At 44.0% G+C, this 21932-nt stretch overlaps 1 protein-coding gene across 2 annotated transcripts in view; it reads right to left on the reverse strand.

Moving 5' to 3' along the window:
• The window catches only part of YES1 (YES proto-oncogene 1, Src family tyrosine kinase), an 85291-nt gene that overhangs the window by 6839 nt on the left and 56520 nt on the right, over window positions 1-21932 (reverse strand). For both annotated transcript variants that reach the window (XM_075920917.2, XM_075920918.2), the window contains exons 5-10: window positions 10157-10260; window positions 9912-10061; window positions 5717-5872; window positions 4839-5018; window positions 2187-2263; window positions 1324-1477 (exon numbers count right to left, since the gene is read on the reverse strand). In XM_075920917.2, coding sequence (XP_075777032.1) covers window positions 1324-1477; window positions 2187-2263; window positions 4839-5018; window positions 5717-5872; window positions 9912-10061; window positions 10157-10260 — 821 coding nt within the window. The remainder of the gene's footprint in view (window positions 1-1323; window positions 1478-2186; window positions 2264-4838; window positions 5019-5716; window positions 5873-9911; window positions 10062-10156; window positions 10261-21932) is intronic.

A 21932-nucleotide genomic window follows, 5' to 3' on the forward strand; every position in this document is an offset into this window, starting at 1 on the left:
CAACTACCCGATATGCCTAAACTTAGGGTATGTCTACACTACATGCCTCTGTCATCAGAGGCATGTAGATTAGGCTACCAGACATAGTAAAATGAAGCGGCGATTTAAATAATCGCCGCTTCATTTAAATTTACATGGCTGCCGCGCTGAGCCAACAAACAGCTGATCAGCTGTTTGTCGGCTCAGCGCGATAGTCTGGACGCGCGGGTGTCGACATCAATGGGATGAGGTTTACCTGGGTGGTCGACAAATACCTTTGATGTCGACACCCACGCGTCCAGACTATCGCGTCTAGACTGATCAGCTGTTTGTCGGCTCAGCGCGGCAGCCATGTAAATTTAAATCGCCGCTTCATTTTACTATGTCTGGTAGCCTAATCTACATGCCTCTGGCGACAGAGGCATGTAGTCTAGACGTACCCTTATAGGCAGCTATCTATTACAGGCAGCAGCAGGGGATGAGAGGCCAATCTTGGCTGTTGCAGTCTCTTTTCGTGGCAGCCCAGGCTGGCTTCGGGCAGAGACTGCTGGACCTGGTGCAAGCCAGGACTGAGCAAACCTGGCTCAGTCCCAAGCTTAGTCCCAGGCTCGTAAAATGCAGAGCTGCAACTGTCCCACTCACGCCATCTGGGGACCTACATCCACTGCGGCTCTGCAGTTTAAATGCAGTAGGAGCTGGGCTGTCTGCGTGTCCAGCTCCTACTACATGTAAACTGCAGAGCCACAGCAGGGGTACCTTCTGAACCAGTGTGAGCAGGTACAGAACACGCCTTCCTTTATCGACTACATGATCAATCGATAACTAATTGTATAGTCAATACAAATTGTAATTTCCCATCTCTTTACATCCTTAATTTGGAGTAGGGCGCTGTTCAGGCACAGCTAATGCTTAAGGTTTGAAAACTAGAAGAAAATGTTATTGGAAGCGAAATAGCTATTTTTTGTTAAAATATAGTAAATGAGAAGAGTTTATAGGGATGAAGAAAAGAGCACTCTTGATGGAATTCCCATTTACAAATATTTACTAAAAAAATTAAATGTTAAAATTTTTCCAATCCCTTTTTAAAATAAATCCAAAATAAAAAATAACTTCATAAAATACTGTATTTTTGAAAAATAATCATTCAAATAAGGCATTTTATTAAAAAAAACTTAATTGATTTAAGGACCCGAACAATGCCGGGTAAATCTTCTAGTTTTTATATATATATATATATGCATAAATATTCAGTATATAGGTAAGTACTCTGATGCTTCTTTCAATTTGATAGCAAGTAACTCAAGATATATAGAATTATTTATACAATAAATACATCTGCCTTACCTTGTCTTGCAGTGTACTCATTGTCTTCTATTAATCTTGCTAAACCAAAATCTGCAATTTTACACACAAGATTGTCTCCTACAAGAATGTTTGCAGCCCGAAGGTCTCTGTGGATGTAATTCATCCTTTCAATGTAAGCCATGCCATCAGCAATCTTAAAAGGAAAGGTTTTATTAAAAGCTGTTTTTGGTGACCATGCTCATTTTCTCCAAAACCATAACATAACACGTTAGTCTTTTTAGCTCCACTTCTGCTATATATTAGGGATGTCAACATGTAGTCCACTACATGATTAACCAATAAGCCTGGGCTTATCAGTTAATCTTATCGACTACACGAGCGGGAAGAGGGTAGAAGAACCGTATCAGAGGCAGCAATGTGGGGCGGCAGGCAGCCTGTCTGCACAAGGTGCTAGTTTTTAAACTGGCTCCCCTACCTGCCACCCCGCGCTGCTACCTTTGATTCAGAGGCAGCAGTGCAGGGTAGCAGGGGGATCCCTGAGAGTAGGGCTGGGAGCCCACTGGCTGCTGGATCCACCCCCAGGGACTATCGAACAGTCATGTAACCGATAAGATTTCATGCAGTTATACGACTATTCAATTACACAATATATAACATCCCTACTATATATCTGAATAAAATACATTATAATTACCCATTATAGCTTACTGATGATTAATAACATGTATTTGACTCCAGAGCATCTAATACAGAGATATTTCTTGTAGCAAATTATAAAACTTCAGCAGAAACTGTAAAGAATAAAAGCATACAGTAGCTAGAACATTCTGCTGTGATCTTCAGTAGGTACACCTGTTTCACATTTTTAACATGTTTTCTATGTATTGACTTATACAAAGTACCTGAGCAGCCATGTCAACTAACTGTGGAAGTTTTAAGTATTTCCCTTCTCCTTCTTTAAGGAAATCTAGTAAGCTACCTGTAAAAAGAAAACAAATATAATTTAGGAAAGTGGACACAATCATTAAGGTCTAGCTGAAATCCTTTAAGAGGAAGCTTTTCAAAGACACAAATGGGATTTAGGAGTCTTACTCGTATTAGCTTTCAAAATCCCAGCATCTCTGAAAATCTCTTCCTAAATAGTTCTTTATCCAAAATGTAGTACTGGGCTTGCATGATATAACAGTGTTCTTTTAACTGCACACACATGTGAAAATTACTAACTGCAAATTTCATCCAATTCTGCATTCTCCTCTATTTAAAAAAAAATGGTCATAAGAATGTCTCTCCTCTTCCCATATCTCTATTACTTCACCACATTGAAGAAACAATTGCTCACAAGGTTAATATAAAGAAAGCATACATTAGGAATCAAACACTGCCATATTGCCTACTAGTACTGCCTTGGATGCTCAAGAGAATCCTTAAAAAGTTTAGCTTGAACGTTAATTAATCTATACAAAATCCTGATATTAACAGAACATTATGGCTACGTCTAGACTGGCCCCTTCTCCGGAAGAGGCATGCAAAGCAGGCAAGTCAGAATAGGGAAATCCGTGGGGGATTTAAATATAAATAGTTTATATAATTTACTTGCAAGTAGGAATAAGAGATCCTCTGGAAAAGGGCTTTTTCCGGAGGATCACGCCAGTCTAGACGCTCTTTTCCGGCTTTTCCCCAAGCCGGAAAAAAAGCGGCGGCCATGTTTATTTAAATCCCACGGGGGATATTTAAATCCCCTGCAGATTTCCCTATTCTGACTTGCCTGCTTTGCATGCCTCTTCCGGAGAAGGGGCCAGTCTAGACGTAGCCTATAGGTACATGAGAAAGCACAAGCCAGAAATTACCCAAGATAACTTTGCACATGGCACCTTTACAGTGCTCCTTATTCATATGCTTAATAGACCTCAGTTTCTGTAAAATGGGGACTATTATACTTACCTCCTTTGTAACTCTTTGAGCTCTACTGATGAAAATTGATTTATAAGAACCAGGCATTATTTTGCATATGACAATTATAACCATTACACTTACACACACCCACCCACCCACCCCATCGTGCAATCCTTTGTGCCACTGTATATAGCAAGTAGCATATGCAAGTAATTTATTGAGAATACAATTTACTACACAATGTTTAAATATAAATGAATATTTCATTTAAAAGTATCAAAACAACATTAAGATTGCAAAATCAAGCAGTTTAAAGTTCAGCTCTCTTGTGCATGCGCATTATAATATAATCTTTAATTACAAGATCCTACTGTTTTGTTTTTTCTACTGGACCATTTATCTTTCTTCCCCATCTCTCTGCAGCTGAGTTCTTAAATGGGAGACAGCAGGGGGAGGGAGCACTGAGAGCAAAGGAGTTTTCCTGCCCTCAGAGCTGGTAGTTGGTGCCACAATGGTTACCAGAAGCAAGAGAAGAAACAGCAGGAAAAGGCTTGCTCAGCCCCTGCAGCACTGGGAGGGTGCAAGATCAGTCTGGTAGGCATGTAGAAACTGGGTCAAGATGCAACATGTTTGGTACAGACAGTCTTTGGAGAACAATGCTGCCAGTCAATAGCAAACATGTTATTGGGCACATGCAAACTGAAATGGTCAGAAATGTAACATTTGGCTAAATTTGAGTGGACTTTTCACAGGGACAGCAAAAGAAAATTGCCAAAACCAGCTGAACAGTGTGGCTCCTGCTGGGCTGCATTTTGCCCACCCCTGCAATATAATCTGGAAAACATTAAATGAAACAGACATCAGAAGAGATGAGAAATCTTCAAAAGAAGGCAGGTCTAAAGTGAAATGATTTAAAAACAAATGAAGAAGGAGATCAGGATGCAAAATCAGGATATGGGATTGGCTACAATCAAAAAGATTATTATGGCAGGGACACTGCAGAAAACAGATGATAGGATGACAAAGAAATAATATAAACCAAACCAAGGTCAGTCAGACTTAGAGGCTGACACCTGACTAGAATGTAGGGATGTAAAATCCTGTTTAATAGTTAAATGCAATGCTAGCACTATGTCTAACTGATTAAAGGGGATGGGCGGGGGCAGCTCCAGAGCTGCCATGCCACTCAAACAGCCTGTTGCAAATAGATCAAACTATTGGCCTACCAGCCTCACCAGTGTTTCTTTTAATTTGACTGAATTTATGGGATTATCACAAAGACTTCTGCCAACTAGCAGGCATTTCTGCTAGTTGATTCCTAAAACTCATCTGGTCAAGTTCAGTAAAGAAATAATTTTGTACTGCCATAATTTGATCAAATCCGCTAAAAATCTAAGGATAGAAAAAAAAAATCAGATCCTTTCTCTAAGACCAGAAAAATCACTTAAAATCCACTGGACTTATTTATTTACTCCCAACCACTAAGATTTTTAAAAATCTCAACAAAAATGCTGATTTCAGAACCTATGAATTTCAGAATCACAAATTCACATGTGGGACTAAGTTAGCACATATCAGTATTCAACATGAATAAAAATATACTTTTTTGGTTACTTGGACTTTTAACTTTTAAACTTAGTGCTTTACAGTTAATAACATACCTTTTGTCATGAATTCAGTGACTATGTAGATTGGCTCCTCAGAAACAACAGCATATAGTGGAACAAGTTTGTCATGTCGTAATTTCTTCATGATCTGAGCCTCCTGCAGGAAAGCTTCTGGCATCATTGTACCAGGTTTTAGTGTTTTGATTGCTACTTTTGTGGTTCCATTCCACGTTCCTAGAGATACAAGTACATTTTACTGCCCAGCTATCCTTTTAAGTTGTTTTCAACTGAAGTTACTTTCATTCTTGGTTTAAAATTGTTAATGGGATAAAGCAGAGAAAATTTGTATTTGGTAATTCTGTATATTTATAACTAATAAAGTTCAAAGCTAACTGAAGGTCTAAAGTTACAAAACAAAATTGTGTGTGTACTCACATGAACAACAGATGAAATTATTAAAGCCCATTTTTCAAATGAAATTTACTTTTATTCCCCAGACTTATTGTTGATGTCTCCATCTCCATTTATTAGTTCTTGTTGTCTATTTTTTCACCTCCCATCACACTTGTGATTGCTATTCCTTCCTTGCTTTTCCTTTATAGTGGCTGGTTTATGCTCCCTGATCCCAGTATCCTTACTCCTGGCTAAATCTCATATTTCATGCTGTGAATTCACATCCACAAATGGAGGTGGTATCCATGACTAAGGTAAGACCCTAGACAGGTCTCGGGCTGTGGATTTTTGTTTACTGCCTATGTCCTGTCCATGATTTTAACTAAAAATAGCTGCAACTAAAATGTACCCTTAAATATGACACATCACAGCTATTAGTAATTTTTCCTTCAATTCTTCAACAGATTCTTTCCAGACTATGATATTTTAGGTAAAAACAAATAATTCCAACAGGATAAGTATACATATAGTACTCTTACCCATCCATACTTCCCCAAAGCATCCTTGGCCCAGCTTAACTTCTAGCCGCAAAGACTCTCTAGGAATTTCCCAAGCATCTTTTGCTAACCCCTGGGTCTGGGGTTTCACAGTTGGACACACATTCGTTAGTTTATGACACAAGCCATCAGCATGTTCTGAATAATTGGAAAATGAAATAATTTAAGTTAAACAACATACAAAAGCCTATGATATAAGGAAATAAAATAAAATAAAAAATACCTAACAAAGCTATCTACTGAATTTTCCCCCTTTTACCATAGCTAAAAAGAGCTTTGTTTTATATAGATATAGATATATATAAAAAAAAATTAGCACCCTTACCAAATGCACCAGACACAAAGTATGTCTATACTGCAACATAAGCCCAGGGTTAGTGGGGCATGAGTCACCTGACCCATGTTAGAGAAGACTTTTTCCAGCATCTACACTGATTCTTAATCCTTAAGACTCTTCTTAACCAGGCTTGAACCTAGGGCTTGAGTGTCCACGCTGCAGCACACAGACCCACATCAAATCAAGTATATCCCAAAATCCCTAGCACTCTCCTCAAATATGGCTGCTCAAGCCCTTTGACCATGGTGAACTGAGGGAAACCTTTACTGTAACCTGCAGGGTGGTAAATAAGTTTGAAGAGCCCAACAACACAGGCTACTGAGCAGACTTTGTGGTCTGTGCGCTCCCAGCTCCCAGAACCAACATGGAGGAGGCACTTTTTGAAGAACTTTGGCTAGTTTCACTCCTGTGTCAGGAAACAGGTAGAATATCCATCAAACGGTAGTGAATATTTCGGAGGTAATTAGTGACTTTGAGATATTAGGTTTCCAATGTGCACCAGGACCACTGATGGGATTTATGTGCTGATAGTTTGCACTGCTCAAGAAGCACAAGTACATAAACCTCAAAGGGTACTATTCCGTTGTTATGAATGTCAACCAGAGCTGCTTTGGGAAGTTTATGATGCCAAGTTTATTCATCCATTGAGAGTCTGTGTTTATAGACAGACTAGGACACTATTTGCACCAAATGACACTTTCACAGCATTATTCCCTAGCATTATTCTGGTGAACCCCACATGTCCCCTCTATTGGGATGGGCCAAGGAAATATGCCCTTCCCCAAAATGTGACTGCCCAAGTGCAGTTTTTGCTTCAGGAAAAGTTTGTAGGGATTGGGTCAGAATTCATAAAGGACTCAACAGGATGATGTTTTATCTTTCATATGGCACCGCATATTAATTCCTCAGCCCTCTTCCTTCTCCTATCCCATTTCCAGATAAAATTTCAAACCCCAGTTGAATTTGTGGCAAATGATTTATTTCACCTATGCAATGCAGTGACAGCAATACACTGAAGAAACAAAAAAGCTTTATTTATAAAGATTATACATTACAACATTCACTCCTCGTCAGGCAGCCTAGTTCCATTAACAAACATCAGTAACAGAACTTTTAAGAAACAAAAGGGCATACCGGAGTAAACAGCGAAACCATGTAAAAGACAGAAGCCCCTTCCTGTTGCATGTCCCCTACCCACCTGTTCTCTTTCTTCGAATTGCTGCAACAGGGGTGGGGCATTAATATGGGAGGGGGCCCAAAATGGAAGACTGCATGGGGCAAAGTCATCTGGCCTTGCCATTCATGGGGCTCAACTACATGGGCCACCCAGCCATTGAGTTTGCCAAGCTGTTTCTAGACTGCACCACAGACTCAGGCTGGAGTGTTGGTAATGCAGCCTGAGGAGCCACTATTGTTGCAACCATTAGTGATATCAGCTGTTCAAACAATTAATTCTGCTGAGGTCTGTCCTTAATTCGTAGACACTGTTCTTATTCCAGGAACTGCTAGGCTCTCTCACTGAAACCCTACCCTCAAGCTGTGGAGCCAGTCAGCACTTATCCTCATGGCTGGAGGAAAGGCATGGTGAGAGACGAAGGTCCTTTTCTATTTATGATACTGGACCTGCTTTTTGGCCCTGTCCAGAACTTCAATCAAATTCATCAGAAGAGACTTCCTCTTTGAATGGTCTGTAAAGGTTTGCTGACTCAGGCGCCTGTTGCAGCATCTGTTGTGAGCTGTGGAGATACTATAGCCAACAGAGGTTGAGGAACAGGACAAGACAGAGCGCTATTTTCTCAAATAGCTCACTGCACAAGCATGAAGACTGAACATTCAAGGGCAGAAAACCTTACTGTTCCAATCTGAACTTTAACATATTGTAAGAGGAATGCTTTAAACCACAGAAGATCCCTGGACACAGGTTGGTTTATCTCAACAAAGGAAGTGCAGAAACAATGGCAAGTTAAAAATTCAAAGTTGTTTTTTTTGCTTTCTAAAACTCGCAGAATGACTTGAATCAGGGGAGGGATGCCATCAGCAGCTCTACTACAAAAGCTTTTTCTATCATTTCAGAACTGCCTCATTTTGGAAGACAACAGTTGCTGCTGTGCCCAATTAGCAAAAGAATTTTTATTTCAAACAGCTGGTGGGAACTGTGCGATGTATGCAACCTAAGTATTTAAATGCAGTGACTGAGCAGCACATCTATGAATGAAATGAACTGGTTAGCTACTGGGGTAGCCATGGAAAACATGCCCTTTCCCAAAATGTGACTGCCTCTGGAGCTTCTGCTTCAGGAAAAGTTTGTAGTTATCAGCATCTGGGATTAGGTCAGAATTAATAAAGGATTCAATGGGATGTTGCATTATTTTCCATATGGCACAGCCTGTTAATTCCTCAGCTCTCCTCTTTCTCCCATCCCATTCCCAGATGACATTTCAAAGCCCAGTTGAATTTGGAGCTAATGATTTTTTTCACCCATGGACTACCCTTAACTGAAATGTACTAAGCTTTGTAAACCAAACACATTTACACTCACTCACCCAGATTACTGTTTCCGGGTGACTCGTTATACTGTTGAGCGATCACAAAGTGAGATACTTACAGGCGTGGCAACATATTGTTATTTTTAAGAAACAAGAATGTCCTAGTAAAAATTCATTTCCCATGTTTTTTTTTTTTAAACTGTTGCCTACCAGGGAGCCAAGCCACTGGCTAGTAGACAACCCTGGGGCTTCAAATAGCTAGTCAATTGGTTCAGAAGATGGAAATCATTCTTATCCCTCTATTAACATTAAAATGGAGCCAGAAATTACCAGACCTACGGGTAGCTTCTGTCCCTTTCATGTCTGCAACAGGCTATAGAGTGGGTGATACCTTGGGAGGTGGGAAGTATCAGACAGCTCCTTTGAGTATGGCTTCAGGATATGCTGCTGCTTCTCCTGCTGCAAAGTCTCCTCTGGGATTGGTTTCAGTAACAGCCACTTCACTGTCCTCTTGGCATGTACTGCTGGCTCCCACCAGTCTCCATGTTGAATTCTGGGAATAGAATGGCACCATTCCCACTGTCCAATCATGGTGCACTGTTGTTGACTCCATGTTCAGTGCAATGCCCATCATCTAGTCAAACTCTATATAAAATAGGCATCACCTTGGCAAGTTGTTCAAGATGTAGTTCTGGTCCCTGCTTTTCCTGTTCGCAGTCTTGACCATTTAATTTGCTCAGGTAAACTTGCAATGCTAGCAGTTTCTCTGTTATTTGCCAGTATGTGTAGTCATTCCTGGTAGTATTATAAAATCCACGTTTTGCTGGCCTTGCGCTAGAGGTTCACCAAAATTTGGCTGTTCACCCTTAACCATGAAAAGCTCTTTGCAAAAAGTCTGTTCTAGTCAGTCTCCACTGTGATCACAGAAGGCTCTTTGATGGTGTGTTTGTAGTTCAGTGTTCAGAAAACAACAAATAGGGTAAACACGGAATCATGAAGCTACTGTACTACACCAAGAGTTGCTTTCATTGTTCTGGAGACCACAGGAAATTTTTGAGACAGAAAGGACAATGGATGTTGTCTCAAAGGATCACAAGAAAATTTTGGCAGACTCCAAAGTGCCGAGGCAGGGTGTGAGAGAGTGCTGTCTCTCCACTGAAAGCAACAGAGCTAACTCTGGTTCCCTGCTTGATTCCTATGTCTGAGCCTGACACATAAAAAGGGGATCTGGGCTCAAGCTTAAGTGAGTCTGAATTTACATTGCAGTATGGACATTCCCATGTATCATGTACTCAATTTTCTCTTCCTGTAAAAATCATTAAAAGAGTATTGTACCCCAAGGAATTCAGCCTACCTGTATAGTGTTTAACCAACTTCTGAAGAGACTCAAATTGTGCTCTGGTTGTGATATAGTATCCACCATTATCAAGTTTTCTGATTTTGTAGTGTTTCACATTATCGCCTCTGACCTCATCCCAGTCACGTATAGAAAGGGAATAAGCACCTAAAAAACAGTATGAATTGTTTCTTACAAAGAGGTCTGTATATATGAAACAATCAACTCTTTTGCCCTAGAAAGGAAATAAGTTTAAAAAATACCTTTAGTGGTTTCACTCTCTCGTACTAAGAAAATACCACGTTGGTTCCCAGGATTTAAAAGTAATCTCTCTGCATCTTTCCTGCCCATCTTACCAAAATACCATCTAGAAGAAGTTAAAGGAAATAATTGGTAAGTGGAGATACTGTGGTAAAAATCTGCATAAAATAGCACTATACATATTGCTTCTTTAAGTTTCACTTTTTTTTCCTTCAAATCTAAGGAGCCTTTCATAAGACCTAACACTTAAATTGGCAGCAAAGTCTTGAGATATAGATGCAAAGCTGTTTCATTATTATTATTATTATTCATGTGGTGATTTGTAACAGAAGGCTAACACTGAAAAAGTGTTTCAACTCATAATGCAAATTCTCAGACACCGGTATTCATAATAAATACAGTGAGCACAAATCTATACTGCTACGATCTGTTGGACTGATAAGGAACAGCCAGTATTAAAATATTGACTTCAATCTGAACAGCAAAACATCTGGGCTATGTCTACACTCGTGGCTTCTTGCGCAAATACGTCCATTCTTGCGCAAGAATCCGCAGAGCATCCACACTTCCTACCTGCTCTTGCGCAAGGAAATTTACAGTACGGTATGGTAAGAGAGGGCTTCTTGCGCAAGAGCGACGCTCTTTTTTAACAGGTGTAAATCCTCTTGCGCAGGAGCTCTTGTGGGGACTTCTTGTGCAAGAAAGCCCTATGGCTAAAATGACCATCATAACTTTCTTGCGCAAGAGAACGTCCACACTGCCATGGATGCTCTTGCGCAAAAGCACATCTCCCACATGGCAGTGTGGACGTTTTCTTGCACAAGAGTTCTTGCGCAAGAAGCTCCCAATGTAGACATAGCCCTGGAGTGGGCTTCTATTCACAGCAAGGACATTCTGACTTCCACATTAGGGGGCACAGTGGTAGCATATAGGTTATATAATATAACCTAAGCAATAGGTTGTATTATTTCAATTTAGTTCACAGAATCATGGAAATATAGGGCTTGAAGGGACTTTGAGGAATCAAGACCAGCCTCTTGCACAGAGGCAGGACCAACTAAACCCAAAACCTCCGTGAGAAGTGGTTGTCCAAACAATTCTTAAAAACCTCCAGTGAGGCAGGTTATACATCCCTTAGATGTCTATTCCAGACCTTATCTATCTTAGTTTAAAAGTTTTTCCTAACACCTAATTTAAATCTCTCTTGGTTCAGATTAAGTCTGTTACTTTTTGTCCTACCTTCAGTGCACAGGGAGAACAATTGGTCAGGTTTTCTAAACTTTAATCATTTTTGTTGCTCTCAGATGGACTCTCCAGTTTATTCATATCCTTCCTGAAGTGTGGCACCCAGAACTGGACACAGTACTCCAGCTGAGGCCCCACCAGTGCTAAGTAGAGAGGGATAATTAACTTGTGTCTTATATATGACAGTCCCATTAATACACCTCAGAATTATAATAGATTTTTTCAAAACTATCACATTGACGACTCATTTTTAATTTGTGATCAACTATAAACCCTATATCAGTGTTTCTGAAAGTGTTCCACGGAATCACTCTCAGAAACACATTAACTGTCCGTCCCGGTTTGTTTATTTACCGGCGTTGCGGCCATAGAGCCTCGTTGGCTGCAAAGGATGAAGCAGAGCCAATGGGAGCCGCGAGGCTCTGTGACTATGGTGCCGGTAAATAAACAAACTGGGGCAGCTAGTTAATGTGTTTCTGAGTGTGATTCTGCGGAACACTTTTAGAAACATGCCCTATATCATCAGCAATATTACCACCCTACCCAATTACGCCCCATTTTGTAACTGAGCTTTGATTCTCCTACTAAGATAAATACTTTGCTATTAATATTTTAATTAATGACTTAAAGAAATGAGAACACATTTTTGGATGACACCAGGCCGGGAGTCATCCAAGCTCTTTGAAAGATAAAGTTAGAATTCAAAATGTTTTGACAAATTGTAGAGTTGATTTGAAAGTAACAAAATAAGCTTCAATAAACAGAAATGCACTGTAGCCTTGCAGTACTCCACTAGATATACTCTACCAGTCTAACAGTGGACCATTGAAAAATTCTGTACCTTCCTTTTAATAATTTCATCTAAACCACATTTCACTAATTAGCTTATTACAAACAAACAATGTGGAACTGTGACAAAAGCCTTATTAAAATCAAGTTGTAACACATCTACTGCTTTCCTCTAGGTCAGTAACTCTGTCTAAAAAGGAAATTAAGCTGGTTTGGCTTGATTTGTTTTTGACAAATCCATGCTGGATATTCCTTACCACCCTATTATCCTATAAAGGCTTACAAATTGATTATTAAATAATTTGTCCCATAATTTGTATATATTAATATACAAAAAAGAAGCCTCTATCTGTAAGCTATAGGTTCTCCTGACATGTTAACAGAATATAACAAAACCCAGGAAAAACCTAACACCTTCCTCTTACATTTCAGAGACAGGGCAATGTGTTCAACAGTATGGGCGGGATCAGATAAAAATGAGATAAAATATATTACCAGCATACTGAAAACACTGCAGCAGTCCATGCTTCCTTACTATCCCTCATAGCAGCCTTGTTAAGTGTAAAACAAGAGGAGTATGTAATTTAAAGTATGTGTATGCGTAAGTGCATGCATGTCTGTCTATACCCACACTTGCATTATGCACATGGAACTATTCAAATAAGCACTTTTTACTCCTCTCGCCTGCATCCCCTACCTAAAAATGAGCCATTAGGGATGTAAGCGACTAGTCAACTAGCCGATAAGCAAATGCTAGTGACCTGACTAGTCACTCCACCCCAGTCCCCCCTTGCTGCCTCTATTAGAGCGAGGCAGCAAGGGCAGGGGGAGCAGGAGCTGGTGCTGGGGAAATGGTAAAGCTGGTTCCCCCCAGTACCGTCTCTGTGGGAGGCAGAGGCACAGTGGGAAAAGGGTAGTAGTGGGGACCGCTTCAGTCCCCACTGCCTGCGCTTCTAGAGCCCTGTGGGGGGGCTCTATACATTTCAAAAGCAGAAGTGCCACAAAGAGCATAGGGCGAGCAGTCCCTGCTCGTTCCGTGCTCTCTGCGGCACCCCATCTCCCCCGTTGCTGCCTCTACAATAAGCAGCAAAGGGGGGGAGGGGAGGAGGGAAGACAGGAGCCAGTGCTGGGAGGAGCCGGCTTAAAAGCCAGTTACCCCCAGCACCATCTCCGGGTGCTATCTGCCCTCCCCCCCCCCCCCAGAGACAGCAGGAAGGAAAGGGGATGCTTCTGTGAAGCAGCTCCTGTCCGCAGGGGTCTCAGTGGGGAGCTGGGCCCCACCACGGACAGGAGCTGTTGCTGCCAAGCAACCTTTGTTGTGGTGGCCAGGCTGGCTGCGGGTGGGGGATGCTCAGGCAGCAGCCCGTCTGCTCACAGCCCTAGCTGCTGCAAACAGGGGCTGCTGGACTCAGTGCCAACTAGAACTGAGCAGTCCTGGCTCGTGCTGATCACTTAGCCTCTGCATTTTAAATGTAGGTAAGAGCACAGCACGGGTGGCTCTGGAGCCAGCACAAGCCAGGACTGCTCAGTTTCAGCTCGAGTCAGCTCTTCTGGAGCTAGCGGGATGCCTGGGGCAGAGCAGCTGGGGTGCTGCCGCCGGGTTGGTCTGGTAGTGCTGTCCTTCGGCGCTGCGAGACCAACCCAGCAGCACCCCAGCTGCTCTTGGGGACACCTAGGACAGAGCAGCTGGGGTGCTGCCGGGTTGGTCCCGCAGCCCCGAGGGGCAGCACTACGGGACCAACCTGGCAGTACCCCAGCTGCTCTGCCCCTGGCTTCCCCGATTCAGCTGCTGGTCAGTTTCAGCAATGGCCGAATCAGGGAAGCTGGGTGCAGAGCAGCTCCAACTGTCCAGCAGCCAGAGCACTTCTGGGTTCCTGATGGTGCCGGACCATCAGGAGTGCCGGAGCACTGGATGCCGGACCAATGGAGTTTTACTGTAAATGGTACACATATAAATGGCTTTATTGGCACTCCTGAATGATCTGCAAACTAATCAGGCATTCCAAACTCAAGTCAATATATTTTCTTACCATACCACACTACATTTTTTCTGCCAGAGCATACTTGTAGTTTGAGAGTAAATGTATATATACACTAGGGGGCTGTGCCCTCTGCTCCTTATGCTCGCCTACTTCCCTCCCACTCCCCTTTTGCTTCATTGAGAGAGCATGTTGATGCTGATAATGTCATTCTGTCGCCCAGCAGGAACGTTCAGTCATCCAGCAGGAAATTTTTTTATTTCTGTCTATCTAGATAGATAGACAGAGATCACAGAAACACATGCCTCCCCATTCTCGTTTATATTTTTAAGCTGACTTAGGTGCAAATTATGATCTTATTGAATGAAGAGGCCTTCAATTTGAGTGATTTCCTCCCACTGATAGTCCTCTTCAGAGGATTACTGCAACATTCCACAAAATATTTTCAAGTAACCATTTTATTTTACCCCTTGAAAAAAATAGGAGCATGTATTTGAAAAGGGAGTTACTCACCTCGTGCAGTAACGAGTGTTCTTCGAGATGTGTCCCCCCGTGGGTGCTCCACTGTAGGTGAAGGGTTGCCCTGAGCCGCAGATCAGAGCATTGTATAGCAGTTTCCCCTGTTGAGCCACGCATGTCCAGGAGGTGTCTCGAGCCCTTCCCGCCTCCTGAGGAGCATGACTCAACCCCCTCCCTTTCAGTTCCTCATCTCCGCCCGAGAATTTTGACTCCGAGCAGAGGGGAGGTAGGGAGGGTCGTGGAGCACCCACGGGGACACACATCTCGAAGAACACTCGTTACTGCACGAGATGAGTAACTCCCTTTTCTTCTTCGAGTAGTGTCCCCGTGGGTGCTCCACTGTAGGTGGCTACAAAGCAGTATTCAATGTAAGGCTGGAGGGAGCCGGAGTCATTATTTAGCAGTGGTAGAGAGTACTGCTGTGGCAACTGCTGAATCACTCTTGAGTTGTGGAAGGATAGCGTAGTGTTTAGCAAAAGTATGGTCTGAAGACCATTTTGCTGCCCGGTAAATGTCTCTTAAGGGGACATTGCCCAGAAAGGCTGTAGAAGCAGCTGTGGCTCGAGTAGAATGCGCTCGTGGTGGGCGTTGTAGCGGTTTATTGCCCAGAGAGTGGTATTTGATTATACATGTCGATATCCACTTTGAGATTTGTTGCGATGATATTGGTGTCCCTTTGGATCGTTCAGCAATGGAGATAAAAAGTCTTTCAGATTTACGAAATGGTTTTGTTCTTTCTAGGAAGAAGGCCAGAGCCCTCCGGATGTCCAGAGTGTGCAAGCTGGCGTCTGTCTGCGAAGAATGCGGTTTTGGGAAAAAGGTAGGTAATACGATCGGTTCGTTGAGATGGAATTCTGTACAGACCTTTGGCAAAAACGTGGGGTGAGGTCTCAGTATGACCCTATCCTTTGTGAAAACTGTGTAAGGAGGTTCTGACATTAATGCTCCGAGTTCACTCACCCTCCTGACGGAGGTAATGGCTAAGAGGAAGCAGACTTGCATAAAAAGGAAGGGAAGTGGTACTGTTGCCAGTGGCTCAAAGGGAGGTCTGGTGAGGCAGTTCAAAACAAGATTTAGGTCCCACAAAGGGGGTGGGGCCTTATGTGGTGGGTACACATTCTGGAGTCCCTTGAGGAATCTCTTTGTAATAGGATGGATAAAAATGGAGAAGCCGTCTACTGAGGTATGAAATGCTGCTATTGCAGAGAGGTGTACTCTTAGAGAGGAGATTGACAGTCCTGATGCTTTAAGGTCCAGAATGTAGTCTAGGATGGTATTTAGTGGTGAGGCACGGGGCTCCGCTTTGGCTCGCTAACACCAGTGACAGAAACGTGTCCATTTCTGTTGGTAAGTTTTCCGAGTAGACTGTCTCCTGCTATGGAGGAGGACGTCTTTTACTCGCTGGGAGCAGCGCTCTTCTACCTCCGAGAACCAGAGAGAAGCCATGCGTGAAGATGCAGGGTATTGAGTTGTGGATGCAGTATCCTGCCGTCATCCTGAGATAGTAGCTCTATCCGGTATGGTAGTGGGTGGGGAGGCTGGACCGCTAGCCTGTGAAGGTATGGGTACCAGGTTTGGCGAGACCATGATGGCGCAATCAGAATGACAAGGGCTTTCTCTCTCTCAGGATCTTGCGCAGAACTCTTGGGATGAGCGGTATGGGAGGAAAGGCGTAGTGTAGGGGGGCTGTCCATTTGATTAGGAAGGCATCCCCCAGAGAGTGTTTGCCAAGTCCCGCACGTGAGCAGAATTGGGGACATTTGGTGTTCTGGGTAGAAGCAAAGAGGTCTATCAACGGCCATCCCCACTGGTGGAAAATTGAGTTCGCCACCTCCATATGTAACTCCCATTCGTGGTTCGCGGTGAAGTTTCGGCTGAGGGAGTCTGCTTTGGTATTGTTCACTCCGGGCAGGTAGGATGCTATAAGGGTGATTTGGTTGCGGATGCATGCGTTCCACAGGCAAATAGCCTCCGCGCATAGAGAGTGGGAGCGGGCTCCACCCTGTCTGTTTATGTAGAACATCGTGCAGATGCTGTCCGTTACGATGCGGACTGTGTGATTGACGATGTCGGAGGCAAAGTGTGCACAGGCATTTCTTACTGCCCTCAATTCGAGGAGATTGATATGTAATAGTGTCTCGTTCGGGGACCACCTGCCTTGAACTTCGTGACCTTCCATATGCGCCCCCCAGCCGAGCAGGGAAGCATCTGTGGTGATTTGAATAGTGGGTTTGATTTGTTGGAATGGGAACCCCCGCCAGAAGATTGTTTGGCACTGTCCACCATTGTAAGGATGCGAGCACGTCTGGTGGGATAGTAACCGTTTTGTTTCGAGGGTGTCGTGATGGGATATAAACGGTTGCAATCCAGAGCTGAAAACATCAAAAGTGCAGACGAGCATGGTGGACTACGTAGGTGGTGGAAGCCATGTGTCCCATTAGTCGGAGGCATGTAAGTATTATGGTGGTAGGAACTGTGAGCATCCCGTTTATAATTTCTTGCATGGTTGCAAAGCGTTGTTGAGGTAGGTATGCCCGGGCTGTAACTGAGTCCAGGCGTGCGCCAATGAACTCTATATCTTGAACCGGGTGCAGAATTGATTTGTCTTGGTTGATTAGAAGGCCTAGATGACTGAGGAGGGCCGTGGTCGTATGTATCAGAGGCGGTTTCGGCGTGTGAGGATCCCTTTAGAAGGCAGTCGTCTAGATAGGGAAATATGATGACGTTCTGCCATCTGAGATACGCAGTTACGACCGCCAGTACCTTTGAAAATACCCTCGGAGCTGATGAGAGACCGAAGAGAAGAACCTTGTACTGGAAATGGTCCAGTCCCAATGTGAAGCGTAGGTAGCGTCTGTGGGCGGGGTGGATGGTTACATGGAAATAAGCATCTTGGAGGTCGAGAGCTGCGAACCAGTCCCCTTGATCTAGCGCAGGAATGATAGCGGAAAGAGTGACCATCTTGAAATGCTGTCTCTTGAGAAATTTGTTCAGTCTGCGGAGATCCAATATAGGTCTCCAACCCCCTGTTCTTTTCTCGGTCAGGAAATAGTTCGAGTAAAATCCTCTCCCGTGGAACTCTCGGGGTACCCTTTCTATAGCCCCAATGACAAGGAGCCGATTGACTTCTTGTTTTAGAAGGGTTTCATGAGAGTGGTCCCTGAAAAGGGACGGGGTAGGGGGAAGGGTAGGGGGGGATAGAAATAAAAGGGATGGTATAGCCCACTCGAATTATCTCTAGGACCCAGTGGTCCGATGTTATGGATTCCCACTGTGGAAGGAAGGCATGCAAACAGTGGTTGAATAGATGGCCATGTTGAGGTGCGAGATTGAACGGGATGTCTTGCAGACACTCGACCAAATGTTCAAATTTGCTGCTTAGATGGTTGGTTAGCTAGCGGGTGGGCTTGGTTGGGTCGCCTTCTGGGATCTTGCTGTCTTGGTCTGTTGTCTTCATAAGGCCTCTGTGGTCGATTGTATTGTCCATACCGATATCGATTATATGAATTATATGGGGTGTATCGCCTGCGTTTATAGGGCAGCGTGCACATACCTAGCGTGCGAAGCGTGGACTTAGAATTTTTGCTGTTGTGGAGCATTTCGTCCGTAGTGGCTGCAAATAGCTTTTGTTTGTCAAATGGCAAGTCCTCCACTTTGGGCTGGAGTTCGCAGGGAACGCCAGACAACTGGAGCCAAGAAGCTCTACGCATCACCACCGCTGTAGCTGTAACTCGGGCTGCAGTGTCAGCTACATCCATTGCCATTTGGAGAGCGGTGCGGGCGATCATATGGCCCTCATGAACTATTGATTTTAAGATGGGTCTTTTGGAGTCGGGGAGATGCGCCATTAGTTCTCCCAGTTTTGAGTAGTTGTCAAAGTTGTGATTTGCTAAGAGAGCAGAGTAATTTGATATTCTGAGTTGCAGGGTTGAAGAGGAGTATACTTTCTTGCCAAAGGAGTCCAACTTTTTGTGGTCCTTGTCTGCATTGCCCATCCTATACTGTGGAAGCTTCGCTCGTTGTTGTGCTGAGTCCACGACTAGTGAGTTAGGTTGTGGGTGAGTGAAGAGAAAGTCGTTGTCTTTTGAGGGGACAAAGTACTTTCTGTCAATTTTCCTGTTTGTTGGTTGGATGGATGCAGGCGTCTTCCACAGATCTTCTGAGGTCTCCATGATTGCCTCGTCTATGGGTAGGGCAATCTTGCCCTGTAGTGTCGGATGCAGATTCTTTAACAATTGGTATTGTTTCTTCTGCACCTCTCACAGGGAGACATTCTGGCTTGTCGCTACTCTCTTGAATAGTTCTTGGAACTGTTTTAGAAAGTCAATCGTTCCAATGTCTCATGGTACTACGGCGTCCTCTGGTTGTGCATCAAGGGCATCAGAGTGTGTGACGTTTACTGACAGTATCTGAGTCATTGTCTGAGATTTGTTCCACCTCGTCCTCCGAAAAACTTGCTGGAGGTAGGGATTGTGGCCGAGGCAAACTTCTCCGGGATGCAGTGGAACGAGGTGGGGAGCGGTGTCCATATGGCTCCCAGTGTCCCCATGGTCCCCATTGCGGTGGATAAGGTGGAGGCGGGTAAGGCCAGTATGGATGCCATGGGCCATGTTGTGGCGGAGCCCTATAATGGTGGGAGCGAGCCTTCCCAGGTGACGGATGTCGCGAGGAATAGACCGTGTGGCGGTCATCATCAGGAAGGGGAGCGTCATGAAGAGACAATGGCGATATCGATCTGGGAGGGGATTGCCTTGATGGAGACCCCTCAGGAGAGTAAGAAGTAGAGGGCAGGTACAGATAATGATGTCTGCTGTATGGATCAGTCTCTTGTTGGGGTTGATCCCTAGGAGCCTCATCTGGTTGCTTGTCTGGCTGTGGGAGGACCAGCGGAGCATCAGTTGGTGTCAGTGGCTTCGGAGGCTGCCCATCTTTTTGCTGCGGTGCTGTGACTTTAAGAGGCACTGCAGCTTTAAGCCGTGGTGTAGCTTTCGGCGCTGCAGAGGCTTGAAGCGGCACCGCGGTTTGAAGCGGCACCGGCTTTTCATGCCGTGCCGGCTGCTTAGAACGCTCCCAGGGCGCCGCAGAGGCTTGAAGCGGTGCTGGGGCTGGAAGCAGTGCCGGGCTTGCAAGCGGCACCGCGGTTTGAAGCGGCGCTGGCTTTACATGCTGTGCCGGCTGCTTAGAGCGCTCCCGGGGCCGCTCAGCTGTTGAGTGCCCCGATACCGGCGCGGAGTGGGAGGATCGCCCTGAAGCCTTAGTGGCAGGGGACATCGCAGCCTGGTGTGCCTCTCCTCTGTGTTTGGGAGAGGAAGAGGCTGGAAGAGAGCGGGACAGAGAGGCTCTGGGTCTCGGGGCATTTGTGGAAGGCGGCGAAGGCTCTTGCCGCGGTGCAGATTGTTCTCCCGCAGGCTGTAGAGCTTTTTCAAATAAAATCATCCTGAGGCGGAGCTCACGATCTTTCCTGGCTCTCGCCGTCAGGGAATTGCAGTGGGTACAGTTGTGGGGAGAGTGGGTCTCCCCCAAACACCGTATGCAGTCTGAATGGCCATCTGAAGCTGGCATTGGGTCCCGGCATTGACCGAACTTTTTAAACCCTGAGGAGCCGGACATTGCAGGCTCTCTCCCTCTTGAAATTATTATATTTATCTTCTATATGGTTATAGTTTATGTGGTTTTGCTTCTTCTGGTTTTTTTTTTTTTTTTTTTAGTCTTTATGTGTTTCTTGTTTTGACAGGCTATACAAAGCTCCGATCTGCGGCTCAGGGCAACCCTTCACCTACAGTGGAGCACCCATGGGGACACTACTCGAAGAAGAACTTTTCATTATCATTTATATGTATAATATGGTAGTGTCCAGAAGGCACACAGTAGACAGGACTCTTGCATCAAAAACTTTAAAATACATGTATTTCAGGATCAGAGGTAAAATATTAGTACTTTCAGGTCATACGACGCTCTTTCCCCTTTAACTACAACGACAAGCTCCATGGAGAATCGGTAAATGCTCTTAAAAGCCAAGGGCTAAATAACTGAACTCTGGATTATCCCATTTTGAGAACTACTGTAATATTTAATAAAAGTAACAATTCTTTAACGGAGTTAATCAAAAGAGTACAATTCAGGTTGCCCTCTCTTACACACTTGAAATCCAACCTTCTCATTTACCTGATACAGTCCTTCCTTTTTCTGACCTACTCTCTTCATGCAGCATCTGACTTTGAAGCAATCACTGACCCTTGGGTAGTACAGCACTAGCATCTCTATTAATGCCACTCCTGGGCTATCACAGGTGCAGCACTGCAGCCCTCGTATCATGATAAAATTCAGTGAGGAATTTTGAATATTAAGTTTTTTAGCTATACAGAGCAGCATTTTGTAAGCAGCTGAAAGATTTAATTTTTAAGAACAAATGGCTGGTTGTCTCTGATGCGGTTGCTATTCAATATTAAAGGACCAGGTGGTGGCAGCAGAAGCGGCAGTGATATACTGAAGTCTCAGATTGAGATTCAGGAAGCATATTGGGAATTGGGCTACTTTCCCAGAAGTGCAGTGAGATGTGTGAAAAGGATGGGAAAAGTCCTGACCACATAGCAGGGCAATGGAAAACATTCCCATTGCCAGTATTAAAGAAGAAAAGGCAGTAGAGCTCTATAAAACTTAATGCAATAACTAAGTAACCTCCCCTCCTAGCAAACAGACTACCATTTCAAACCCCCCAAAATTAACTCTAGATGATGCCCTAATTACTACACTAGGGTATGTCTACACTAGCCCCCTAGTTCGAACTAGGGAGGCTAATGTAGGCATTCGAACTTGCAAATGAAGCCCGGGATTTAAATATCCTGGGCTTTATTTGCATGTTCCCGTCCGGTCGCCATTTTTAAATGCCACTAGTCTGGACTAACTGCCCGTGGCTACACACAGCAGTTAAACGGTAATTAGAACTAAGTCCTTAGTTTGAATTATCTGTTACTCCTCCTGGAATGAGTTCGAACTAGGGGGCTTGTGTAGACATACCCCTAAAGATTATGGGCTGTGCCAGTACTCAGTTGTAAAAAGTGCTGACAGTAAAAGTAGTAATGTTTCCTCAATCCTCAGTAATCTTTGGGGGATGCTGAACAATTTTCTGTCCGCTAAAACAGACATGTACCTTAGAGGAATTAATGCCTTTAAACCCTGAACACCTTGGAAATGCAACTGTGTGAACTTTGAGTTCACTCACTGACAAGATGACAGATCCTGCTGG

This window comes from Pelodiscus sinensis, chromosome 2, assembly GCF_052426305.1.
Source record: "Pelodiscus sinensis isolate ZL-2025 chromosome 2, ASM5242630v1, whole genome shotgun sequence".
NCBI classification, from domain to species: Eukaryota; Metazoa; Chordata; order Testudines; family Trionychidae; genus Pelodiscus; species Pelodiscus sinensis.